Raw genomic sequence first — 13,721 nt, 5'->3', positions numbered from 1 at the left:
TTTCTTGCATATGACATTTCTGTTGCATTTCTTTCATTGCACTGAAGTGACCCATCAGAAATACACGGCACAAGATTCTTCTGCAATGTTTTGTGTCACAATGATTGCTGTAATTTAACCTTTATAATAAAAAACAGTTTCATCAATAAAACTTCAATTTATAAGATTAGTTTAGAACTGGTTATTTCTTCCACGAAACACGGGGGTTTTTTGTCATAGTTTACTGAAACAGTTTGATCTCCTGGAGTACTTGCACAGCACTGCCAGAAGCAATCATCCAAGATATGCTGTCCTAGCTTAAAGGACAGAGAAATGTGTTTGACTCAGGAATACACAGCTATATCCATTTATACGGACAGTAATATAAGTTATAAAGTGTTCCCTATAAATCATTGTTTGTTCCCTTTAGCGTTACTGATTTTAAAACATATACCATATGTGATATAATTACATCATATTGAAATCAAGATGCTACCTGGAATAAATGACTACACTGTAGTTCTTGTAATTGCTACAGCATCAAAGTACCAAATGACACAATGCTTAAGAAGGAGACTTCAAAGCCTGACCATGAGCTACACAATGTTCTTCCTTCTAAATGTAAAATACCACAAAAACCCACAAGAAAAAAAAAAAAGAAATCACAGTGCCATTCCCCTGCCCCCGGGAACGTAGCTTTGTATCTCCTCAAAACAGAAAAGCAATCTGGAGCACAGGTGTCCCGCTCCGTACCTGCTCTTACATTAGCGCCCTGCAGCCCTGCTTTCCAGAGCCTTGGCCTTCAGCTGTTCCTTCCTTCAAAACACACATTGAACAGCACGTTGAACAGTGCAATTATTTTTGTTAAAATAATTAACGTTGTTCTAAAACATTAAAATATGCTAATACTCTGAAATGGCAATAAGAAGGAAGGATGCACCAGGCCAATTTAGCCTACTTCGTTCTTCAAAAACTACTTTACTGTTTTCTTCCTGCTGTGTGGAAATGTATTTTATGTTGATGGCAAAGACTGAATGTTATGTGCTTTTGCAATGAAGTCTAATACAAGAATTACTCTGTGAAGTGGTTGGTTTGATTTCCCTCTCTGCCTGTATTTTCAGATAAGTGTTCTACATTTGAATGCACTATCTTTAAATAGTTTTCACTTCTTTTCTCAGCACAGAAGATGAAACCATCATAATAGTCTCCAGCAGCAAATGTTATTTTCTCTACAAGTCTTTTCCTCCCTTTTTTTCTTAACAGTATTTCTTCTTTTTTTCTAAATTTGAACTTCCAAAATAAATTCACTACATTTCCTAAGACGGGCAAAACAGTGCACTCTTTTTTTTTTTTTTAAGCATACAAACATGACAGAGTTCTAAAGACAGCAGAAATTCAAAGCGTATTTCAAGTTGCTTCATTTTTTGTAGATATGTATTTCAAGCTGGACCAAGACAACAAAAGCTTCAAAGTTGCAGAGCTGTAAAAGTGAGCATTTTAGAAGGAGTAGTTCCCAGATAGTGCATGTGCCAGGCAACGTACATAACTCCCTGGAAATCTTGACAAATACATATCCCTGAATCCCTCAGTATGAACAACATGATGCTCTTCCCTCAAAACATAGCAAGTTTCTTTAATTCATATTAGTGCTTAGGTTGGAAAGAGAAAATCCATCCTGAGCAGAGAAAAAAAAAAAATAGAGGTTGATTTACCAAATTCTTTTAATGTAATTAAAGTCTTGACAATGAAGGCATGCCTGAACTGTTAAATTATTGAGCAGCAGATGAAAGTTCTTACTGGTTTTCTTGTCATTCTATGGAAGTTACACAGTGAGACAAAGTAACCGAGTTTGTCGGTTCTGCCTCTCCCCTCGCCCCACTTAAAGAATAGCTTTCTGTAGACTCAGCTAACTTGGATTGTAGGACACGTAAGAGTTCAATAAAGATTTAATCGATGCACTTGGTCTCCCTGCTATGATTCAGAGAGGTGTACAGACAAAATCCCTAACTTCCATTAAGCCTATCTATTCCATTACATAGGTAGTACAGGTACAAGATAAACTGATTGTGCCTTTTCCCTTCATTCCTTTTGTGCCTGAGGACAGTTCAGGGACTCCTATTGCAGCTGTGTGATGGGAATGAAGGCTAAGAGAAGCCTACCTACGCTCCAATACAAAGAAACTTTCTTTCCTCTTTCAGAACTCATAGCAGCATATAATACAAATACAGTTTCCTTGAGAAACTCAAAAACTAAAAGGCAAAGTAGGATGGGATCCACCTGACCTGCCCTACAATGGTTTAACTAACAACTCATTTGTCAAAGACCTTAATTTCTACACCTTTGACAAAAGGAAACCATAATTCCAATGGCAATAAACAAGAAAAATATTAGCTATGCCTTTAAAATAGTCTTCAAACTATGACTGTCAAGGTTGCGTACTATGCCAGCAAATGCTGCACTGTCAGTCAACTACTAACCATCTTTTCATTTTCCATTGAAGTCTAATTTACCAAAAAGTACATAAAGGTCTTAATGCTTTTAGAACAGAAATTCATCACATAAATGAATAAGACCACCAGAACAATGAGCAAAATTAAAAAGATACTACAAGTAACTAGCAACAATTACAGTTAAAAACACTAAGTGTGAACGCAAAAATATTGAACATAATATTGAAAAGACATTGAACACAAAAATATTGAACACAAACATTCCAAACACATACATTACACTTTAACTCTGTGTAAACAGCATCATCCTAATAGTATCCAAAAAGAGTTTGAAGACCGGTATAAAAATAACTGGTGGAAAAACCAACGAATTCATTTCTCTTCATTGCAAATGTTTATTAAATGTAAATGCTGATATTCTACTCCTCAGAAGGTTTGTCTGCATGTGGAAATTCATGATAAAAAGCTTTAAAGTCCCAGGTTTCTCTAGATAAACCCCACCGGCTTACTGATGCATGAATGCACCGAAATTGAATTACTGTACAACAGCAATTACTTTTCACAGTACAGTTATAATGAGAATCAGCTTCACAATGAGCACCAGGTAGCTACAGAATGCAAAGTTAATAAAAAAAGAAATCTTTTATTTGCATTTTCTGCCGCAGCAACGGTATTTGCCTTAGAGAAAAAATAATCCTTAAGACTTGAGTTGCCACCTTACCAGTAAATCAACAATCATTTTTAAAGGATTCTCTTTACTTGCCAAGAAACACTAATGAAAATAAGAAATATAACTGCATAGCTGAAGTTCTCATAATCGCTTTTTTAATATTCCCTAATAACTTATTATTGTTTCATTTTGCTTTTTTTCCCCACACCCCCAATTCCTTTGATTTTTCCCTTCCACAGCATTAACTAGGAAAAGTAAAAGCACCAAAAGCATAATTTTAATTCCATCTCTTTTTTTACCATCTAGTTTGTTGCAGCAGTCATTTGTTACTGAGCATTATGTCCTCACGGTCTCTTATCCTTCAGTTTCAAATAAGTGGAGTCACTAAAGCATTATAAAACTTCTAATTTTTTTTTAATTTCTATTTAAATCTATGGCTAACTTTAAATTCAGACTGATCAAACACATTTCCTACGAGTGGAATCACTAAAAGCTCAGGAAAAGCAACTGATGGAATAGCACAAGTGACAGTGGACCACACAAGGCTCTCAAAAGGGATTATTTGCAGAAAAAAATGCTGAAGAACACGGGCAAAATTTCCACTTATGCCACCATATGGGCAGTAAGATTTTTCCCAACTTGAACATCATAGTCTTAAAGGTAAGCAGATACATCTATAAAAGCGTCACAGGACCAAAGCATCAGTGACATCGAATCAAAACCACTCTTCAGTGGTTTTAGCTTAAATCAAGTCACAAATACTTCAAAATAAAAAATGAAGTTGCCTCTCAGAAATTCAATCAAATATGGGAGTATTAGGGAGGAAATGGTTAACAAAAATATCCTGAACTGACATAAATCTAAGGTAAATAGTGAACACTGGGGAGGGAGATGGGGGAGGTGGGGGGAAAGGTGCTTGGAAGGGTTTCCATCGGGAAGTAGATTACAAAAGGTTATATAATTGGTTTAGCACTTTCAGTATTCCATTTATTTTACGTATCTGACAGCACAAAAATAGGACATTCTGTGATAGGATAATTGCATACTGAAGGGTAATTCAAACAGGGGATGAATATGATAAAAATCACACTGAACTAACTAATCGCTATGAAAAGTGATGAGACAGAAAGATAAAAATTCTACCAGAATATCAAGGGGGAAGAGGGAAAGTTCAAATGTGATTACTAGATTCGAACAAATTAATGTGTTCAAACACAAAGTAAAACAAAAAAATCTGATGGCCTTTCCAAGCCATCTTATTTCAACATTTCCAGGTCTTTCTTCTTGGCTTTCTTCTACAAATTAAATATTTTATCTGCTGTGGCTTTCTGAACAGTTGTCTCAGATTATTACATCCATTACAACCTGAAAAAATACATTGATTAATATGTTTTACCTAAAAAGTAGTTTAAATTAAACCATGGATTTAGATGTCTACTTGAAACTAATTTAAGGAGCGCTACAGGGTAACAATTTGGGGCAACACTGGAACATGTTTTCTAAGCACTTGGATTAGAACCCTTGCAATGATGACCCCATTATTTCTAGGGCTGAGAGATATTTTGTAAGGTACCCTTCATTTAGTACTTACCCCAATATTAACACCAGCATATCCAGACTAGTACTCCGAATTCTAGGTTCCAGTGCTCTTAGTACAAGTTTCCATCAAAGGCTTATATCCAAAAAGCTCTCTTATTTCAGCAGCAAGGTGGTGTAGCAATGCTTCAGCCTTAGGATGGAACAGAGGCCTGAGGTCCACAGGACCTCTGTAACCCCTATCTCACCTCTCCAGATATCATGAGAAAATCAGCTATGATGTACCGAAGATGGAACTCGTGCAAAACCTGCATTGCACCAAAGGATTTCGTACTTATCAGGACATAAAATACTAAGCAACGCTTACTGCTAGAACTTAAAGGGTCACTCACTACATCTCTAGCCATCAAGAAGGACGACATAATGTAATCGTGCAAAAAAACCGTATGCTTCATTGGAAGGTACGCTAACCAGATAATTTTTTAGATGAAGTGATCCCGTCCAAACCAAGCTTCTAGATTCCATTCCAGAGGAGGCTCTGGTTTTCAGTCACTATTCCCAGCCCTAAAACCCCTTCACTCAATACTATATGCATCGTTTAACTTTGCATAATGTGGGCTTATTTTTACTCAGAGTGCCGTAGCCTATATTGGTCCTAGTTTGGTTTTTTTTTCCTTCCTTAGATAAAAACACCACCTGTATGAAGAGGTCAAACCAGTTCTAAGCACTCACAAACATTACAAAACATTTGCTACAAAGCTCTATTTGAGAGACAAACATCTCTTTCCCAGCTGCACTCCACACCAATCGATTAGACATTCCCTGAGCCGTAAGCATGCAGCCTGCTGGTCACTTCTTACTCTATCTAAATGAGTGCTCTCCAAGAATGTTTTTTTCACATTGTTACGATCTCAGGGCAGCGGTTTTTCTCTACTAAGGACAAGGAAAACAGGCTCCCCCAGAGTCAATACACCGTAGGCTTCCGGAAGATGTTGCATACATCTTAAAGTGCAGTTTTTCTCTGAAAAACAGACTGTAAAAATAGCATTGCAGGGTTCCATGTTTATTGTCTTCCTCTGCTTCCCTGCCAAGTCTGCTCAATTTACAAGCTGAAATATGTTTTACTTTGCTGCCAGCCCAGAAAATTCAACCTCTAAAACATAGCAGAATTTCTTCCTACCTTTTGCACCATAACAAATAATAAAAGGCTGAAGAAGAAATTGTACCTACAGTTACACAAATGGAATCCCTGTCCTTGGGTGATGCCTTCAGCTCCAGTTGAGACACAAAGACCTTCAAGTCAATTGAGCAGTCAAATAGGGCTGAAATAGAGTAGCTGGAGGTGAACGGCATCACTGTGATGTTCTTAGTTTGTTGATACAGGTGATGGAACAGGAACTACTGCTAAGCGCAGTCACCTACATTTCTAGCAAAGAATAACGCAAAATGAAAACTACAACAGGAAGATCTATTTTTCTTTAGGACACGCATGTTACAAGTAACTATTCAGTGCAATAAAGCATAGGAGTCAGAACTATTTTACGGTAAATCTAATCTAATAGGACAAAAGCTACTACAAAAGGATAAGAATGGAGGATAAAATAAACACACTAAAAAAAAATTAAAAATCTACAGATGTACAGAAAGTTCAACATTATTAATGATCATTAACAAGTTTCCTTTAGAGTGATGTACCTACCACAATTAAAGGAATTTCAGATTTAGTCTCCTTTGAAGTATCTGCATCTTTTTCTACATTTGAACTAGAGGACAGTTATTCAACTCAGAAAATGCCCTGAAATACTATCTTTTAATAATGAGCAGTGAAATTAAGTCTGCTTTGGTTTAGCATTTTGAAACATTTTAATGCGCAACCACACGTAGTTACGTATTACTGAACACAAGTGATGCTTCGCAAACTCACACGGAAACAAGCATTCCAAACTACTACACCTTCCTGCTTTTCTCTGTTGATGGTATAAACAATTTATACCTATTCTCTTGAACACTGATCCTAAAATACTTCAGAACACTTTAGCAATTCCACTTCAGTGCCTTCAATTGCTAGTACAGCCTTCAGAGCAAAGCCTAAATTATATACTTATTTTTACACCGTAGAATGAAATAGCAGATTGATCTGCTGCTTACCCGTACAGCTTCTGACTTCTTATGAAACATTTCTTCCATATTCTTCGCTAACTTTTTCACAAGCTGAAGTCCATCAATTTCTTCTATTGCAACATCTTTCTCATATTCTTTGTATTTCTGGAAGAAAAAAAAGAATGAAAAAATAAATAGGGAAAGTTATTCACAGTGAACCACCTGAAATTTTGACAACCAATAATTAGTTCCATATTACATTTCTGCTGACATTCTTTATTTATTTCATATTTATTTGCGTGACAGAAGGCTGCTTTGTGCAAGGCGCTGTCACAGGGGTAGAACAAGCGGGTTAGAACCAGAACTCCATTAAGGAAATAAAATAGAAATATTTATTTTATGTGCTGTATGAAAATGATGGTTCCCCCTCACAACATTTAAATTACCCCTCCCTGCAACTGAACAATGGCCAAAAAAAAATGGGAGAAAATCCTCATGTCCCATCAAAAAAATCATGTCAAACCAGGGATACGCCCGGCAATTCACTGCACCTTAGCAACCTAGAATCCTCCTCCTCCGCTGAACTTCCTGCAGAGGTCTACTTCACAAGCTTTACACAATACTTATATTGTGAATACTTCTGCTATAAGCTTATCTAGACATTGTTAACTTTCCATGCTAAGAAAACACTAAATAAACCACATAAACATGAGTCTTTATCTGAATGTAAGCATGGAATTATCCTTTATACAATATGGATGAGCATTGCCTTATGGTCCCTTTTCACAGTGTGAATAGCTCTCAGACTGACTAAGCACTAAAATATATATCCAAAACATTTTTTATTCTCTATTTTCTGCATATCAATGTTTTTTTCTTTATCAGTGGTTACAATGAACCCCTTAAGAATTTAATACACAAAAAACGCATTTAATACTGAGAACATTGCTCTTTCCCATGTAATTCCACTACAGCCTGTACTCTAAGAAGTGACAGCTTTCAGGTTAGTTATTGTTCGTTAACTCTATTTAAAACACGTACCGTCATGATGAAATAATCATTGACGGTTACTGAACCCTTAACATAATCACATAATTGTACCTCCGTGATACTGCAAGGAAGATGAAAAGCATACCTGGCTCTGCTAGCTTGAGCCCTATGCGTGGAAAATACCTTCCAAAACTCTAAAGCAGAATCTTGAGGCAACAGATAAGATATATTTGAGTCAATAAAATGACCTGGCATTATCAAAAAGATTTATCATTAAAATTTGCCTAAAGAATCACGATTATCTCCAAACTTTATTGAACTCCAGAAAGTGAAGGAAGAGTAAGAGCATCAAAAAAGTGGCTCAAAGCACCCGGATGAACACTAAAATGATAAAAAAGCGAATAAAAGTCAGGACCAATAATTTCTTGGCTGATGATGGAAGGACGGACTCTATTGTAAGAGAATGGCTGCGCATCCAGTACCCATTTCTTCTAATAAAACTCATTTTCAAGGTAAAGCAGCACTTTGCACTTGCTTTAAAAACTTTACACTTGCCTAAGAACTAGTGCAAATGTTTTCATAAACAAATAACATTAGATAAAACATCATTTGCAGACAATTTAATAAGAAGGTTAAAAAACCTGAAAGCTGTCAGTAAATACTTAGGACAAAAGTTTTTATTTCTGCAATTTCAGTAACAGGAAATAGTGTGGAAAAAGGAAATTGTTACGAGACTCTTCCATCAGAGGTTTTAACAGTAGTCTAAGCGATCCAAAAAACCTCCAGCAGACCACCAGCATTTTTCTCCCTGGAGATAAGAGGGGAGATCGGGGGTTTTCCCTTCTTAGTTTGCATTTAAATGCCATAAGCAGAGTTCTGATGTCAACTCTCAAAGTCCATTTATGTCTTTACTAAACTCAAACCCCCCACTTTAATAAAAAATTCATTTAGGATAGCAGTGATTTGTTTAAAATAGAAAAATATTCATTTTATTGACTGGAGAAAATAAGAACATAGCAAGCGTGAGGTAAACATAATCATAACAAATGTACTATGTTTTATCACAGTTAGGATACTGAGATAAAATATAGTAAAATTAACGGTAAATTGAAAGCATTTTCAGTTTAATGATGTCAAAATCTGACCACATCCCACAGGATCTGAAGCTTCGGAGAATTTAAAATAAATGAATCAAAATGCACTGCCATGAGTAACTATCGTATTTATTATGTCAATACACCAAGTACAAATTTCAATCACTTGGTTCAAGCTGTACTGGATGATGTTCAACATATTAAGTTCTAATAAAAGTGGTTTCCTTCAAAAGTTGACCTTTGAGTTCTTAGAAAGTATTCTGAAATGCATCACTTCAAGAGAAGGTTTGCAGGTCATCAGCTTTATTGATTTAAGCTTTGCCATCAAGTGAAGAAAACCATGTGCATATTCACTGCACTTGTGTGAAAACTGAATGGCACAACTGAAGCCAACAAATCTCCCTGGCAATGAGAATCGTTCCACATAGTCTGTTAAGCTATTGTGAGAACATACTGAAAAGCCACGCTCCTCAATTTTGAGTAGCTAGTGTCTCTGAAAATTAGTAACAACTTGCACTCAAAATAGATGGGAATTATTTATTAACTGACAATTAACAATATTATAATTATGTTAGTTCATAGTACATAAACTCCTTTTTCTCCAAATTTAAATGCCAAAGTTCCAACATAAATAAAAAGATAACATCTCCTCTTTCCTCCAATTTAAGTTCCAGTCGAAAAGACCACAGATCTTGTATGGTTCACATCTAGTCAATCGTTGGAAACCTTCAAGAACATTTCCAATATACTGGGAGTATTTCCTTGATCTGCAAGACCTTGGCAACCAAGAGGTCTACATAATAATAGGTTTATAATATGTATTTTTCATTCAGGATTTCGTTGCCATAAAAACACTTTTCTTTTTGTGGCCATCAGTGGAAGGTTCCAAAACAGGAGAAATTATGTGGTTGGAAAACACATGAGCCGTTTTTAGCATCCTTGTCCTCTAGTGCCTGGGTCTGGAGGGAAGAGGTACCAGCTTAATCTGTGCAGGTCTACACCCTTCCTCTTAGTACTCAACACGCCCGAGGCTGGGAATTTAGATTCAGTCCAGAAAGTGGTTGATTTTCTAATCACTACCAATCCAAGAAACTTGAATCATAGCATATAAAGAAAAAACCCAAAAACACAATAAAACAAAAGGACACTACTAATAACGCATTCCCTTCTTTTCAGTGTAGAGCCTTTGTGACCTCCGGGCTCTCATCATTTCCCTACGACTAGATTTTACATATTAAATTTGTTTTTAATTTATATAAATTAGCTAAAATAAATACACGGTTGCTTCAAAATATATTTGAAATAGTTTTTAAATGAAATTATTTATTTTCTTTTACTGTAATCTTGAGAAAACAGCAGTGTGCCACTAGGGTAGCAATTAAGCAAAATGCAAGGACAGACAGTGGTGAAAAAGTGTAGCTTCTGGGCCAGGATGTCCTATACGCTCCAGACTTGCAAACTACTGCTACTCTGAACAGGCAATGCCTTAGGATAGACATTTCAAATATAAAGCTAATGAAGTTCTTTGGGGCTTTTGTTTATTTGGGGCTTGGGAGGTTGTTGTGGGTTGGTTGGTTGTTTTTGTTTGGTTGGATTTGTTTTGGTTTTTTTACACAAAGCCTGATTTTTTTTTTAATATTCCATAATTATTCCAGTAAGAGACACTAAAAAAAAAATCTCATTGTAGCATATCCATTTGCAGTGTAAATAAAAGGAGAGAAAACAGCCTTAGTCTTGCTATTAGTAATTGACTTGCATAAACAAAAGCATATGAAAAGTTATTAGCGGTTGGACATTCCTTTAGAAAATTTCCAGTTGTGTAGAAGATCAAGTAGATACAACTTGTGATTTGCTGTGTTATAAAAAATATACTTCAAATATGGATTTTTTTCTGCTTGCAAAAATGAGCATTTAGTAAGAAATTCTTCAGAGAGACAAGAACATTTATCATTTGAGAAAGCACACAAAAAATACATTATTTCTTCAGTATCTATTTTGCCAGATCATTTCACATCAGTGGCAGGGAAAGACAGCCAGTGCTTCTCTGTCACAACTTCTAACACTGTCTCTGTCACTGTTTAAGGATTTGGGCATGAGGCTTTTTTCTTTCTATGGCAAATGATCATCTAAAAATAAAATACCAGCAAGCAATCTATACAAAACTCAGTTCTGAAGCATGTAATGCAATCCAAAACCGAAAAATTCAACATCAAAAAACGCAAAACAAACTCAAAAAAACTGCATGACTGACCATACCCCATACCACAAATAAAAACAAGTAACATGCCTATAATTTGCATGGGGCGAGCTGACAGCGTAGCCACGCGAGGTGCTGCCTTACACCATGCACAGTTCTGTTAACTTAAAAGGAACTATGCACAGAGCAGGGCTTTCCACTCTTATCAATACATGACTGAGCTTTTTGAATCAAAACTATGAGTATAAATTCTTCTTGATTGGGAAAATCTATCACGGCATTTTATAACAGAATATTATTTTAAACCAATTTCCATGTTAAAGTTGTCTGGACATGAAGTGTGAAAGTTCCAGCTTTGTGTGGCTCGAGCTCTTGCAGTGTTCTACCATACTAGCACACATCCCTTTTGAAAGATGAAAGACAGTTGAGCAATTCCCAGCAGATGATTTAAAAATGTGCAGCACAGCTTCTGAACGCTTCCATCAGAAGCAAGGGGTCGCTAAGTATATATGCACTGTTGGAACAATCCTGAATTTGAAGCCAAATAAAAAGCAGTCTCCAGAATTACATGTGCATGCGAGTGGGAGTCTGAGCTTTTCCACTGAGCAGAAGGGTACTCAGATGGCACTACCACAGCAGAGATCTCAAATACAGATGGTGCCCTTCTCTGATAGACTCATCTGTGAATCTCTCCCTAATTAAAGCTTTTGTATTTTCCCATTATCACATTGGCCCTATTGTGGGGTGTGTTTTTTTTAAACTACAGTGCTGCCCTTGTGATGTTACTTGATCCTCCTTACCCTACAATGCATTCAATGGAGCAAATTTAAAGGTCTTGACAAAATAAGCAGTGTTAAGAGTTGGCTTTATTTTGTTGTTGATGGCTAGTGAGCATCTATAAACAAAAATATTTCACTTCAGTCAGTATAAAATTTTTCATTCACAGAGCTCTAAAGCATTTATAGAGGGATAATCTCCATTCTACACTGAGGATATCAAGATATAAATTCAGTGACGCCTAATGCCACACAACATTTCATAACTACAAAGAGAACAAGCTCTCTTGGTTACTCTTCCAGTGCCCTGCCCAACAGACCACAAATAACTTCATTGAGTTCAGGTTGATCTGTATAGAAAGATGAGTCACAATGGCATATTTCTCCTCACCTTGACATTAGAGAACTCCTTGATAATTGGTAGTTTGTGTTACACCACATTACACACAACTATTAACCTTTACTGAACCTCTTTGTGTTGATGAAATCCATCAGCAATGACCAGTGTGATGGCACACGCTCCGTCCTGCAGAGAAATTTTTATTCATTTCATCAAATGACTCCAAGGAACTCTACATTAGCCTGTAAATTTTACTCTTGCCACACACTGGTGTCTGAGAAACTCCTGTGGCCTCAAACTCCCATTTAGTTACTTCATAAAATACACTCTGAAATACAAAATATTGAAATACTTTTTGTGTATTATAGTACTGTGATTAGCTACTCAAAACTGTATATTATAGCTAGGATCAGCTATCCTATGAAATTTGTTATCATCAGCAGACTTGACAAGTATAGTTACTACTTTCCTTGCAAAGTAATTTACACATAATGTATGTTACAGTAATTGCAAAAGCATTATATCCCCAACCTATTTAATCTTTACAAAGATATTTACTTCTGACTTATTTTTACCTCATTGCTACACGCAAGTGCTACAAAAGCAGGTCAATTAAAGCATTAAGCTGAATGATAATCAAAACCAAACAACCCAATTCCTGCTTTAGCAATACTCCTCTGCCACGCCTGGGAAGGGAGTCTACCCAAGAGATGTCATTTGCACAACTAGATATCTACAGGTATACCAAATGAACAGCAATACCAGGAAGAGTCTTGAATACACACCCAGTTAAAGCAGCTGAGCTAGCGTGGAAAGACAGAAGCTAGTCTACACTAGATAGTATTTCTTATCATAAATAAAATTTATATGCAGCCATGCTGATGATGCATAAACTAGAATATTCTCAAATAAATAGATAAGAAGACACACTCCAAGATTTTCAAAAGCTTGCTCCCCAAGGCTAACTCATTATTTGACGTTTAGCCTCCACCTAAACAACTATCACCAAAAATCGGTGATCCAAATAACAATCTAGTAGGGAGATCTGATTCAAAGAAGTCAAAGAGAGGTCAGGAGTACCTTCCTATCTTTCCCTTACACACAGTTGTTTTGAGTCAAGGGCTAACCAGAGTAACAAAGAACATTTGAGAGCGTTTGCCTTGCTGCTGTCTCCAGCATCCAGCAGCAGAGGCCAGAAACCTTCAGACTCTTGCAAGAGAGTGCCACCTCACCATCTGTACTCACTGTAAACTCATTCACATTGAAGATGGTTGAAAAAGTGAATTACAGTCTTGTAAATACTTGTAGACATCTGAAACATCTTCACAGGCCAGCATGGGTCTTTTAAGAGTCAGTTAACCAAGACGATTCAAATCTGCCTTAAATATATTTTACAGAAACTATCCATCTAATTATACGTGACTTGGCTTCTCTCTTAGAGAACATAAAACCCTCATTTAAACCAAAGAAGAACATTCTGGAACTGCCTTAGAGACTCCTTTTTCCATAAAAACGTACTTCATACTCTTGAAAACTCACTACAGTATTTAATATTAACTGCTTTAAACAATGAACAAAAAACCCATAAG

The 13,721-nt window shown here is 36.3% G+C and overlaps 1 protein-coding gene across 6 annotated transcripts in view; it reads right to left on the bottom strand.

Annotated features, from left to right (window-relative positions):
- CACNA2D3 (calcium voltage-gated channel auxiliary subunit alpha2delta 3) overlaps positions 1 to 13,721 on the bottom strand; it is a 364,238-nt gene that overhangs the window by 271,268 nt on the left and 79,249 nt on the right. For all 6 annotated transcript variants that reach the window (XR_008451671.1, XR_008451670.1, XM_054076614.1 and 3 more), the window contains exon 3: positions 6,784 to 6,900. Coding sequence is in view for 4 of the 6 variants with exons in the window: in XM_054076614.1 (XP_053932589.1) it covers positions 6,784 to 6,900 (117 nt within the window). In the remaining 2 variants the exon portion in view is untranslated. The remainder of the gene's footprint in view (positions 1 to 6,783; positions 6,901 to 13,721) is intronic.

This window comes from Cuculus canorus, chromosome 11 (assembly GCF_017976375.1).
Source record: "Cuculus canorus isolate bCucCan1 chromosome 11, bCucCan1.pri, whole genome shotgun sequence".
Taxonomy (NCBI): Eukaryota; Metazoa; Chordata; class Aves; order Cuculiformes; family Cuculidae; genus Cuculus; species Cuculus canorus.
Note: the sequence above shows the minus strand (reverse complement) of the source record. Positions and strands in the feature narration are given on the sequence as shown.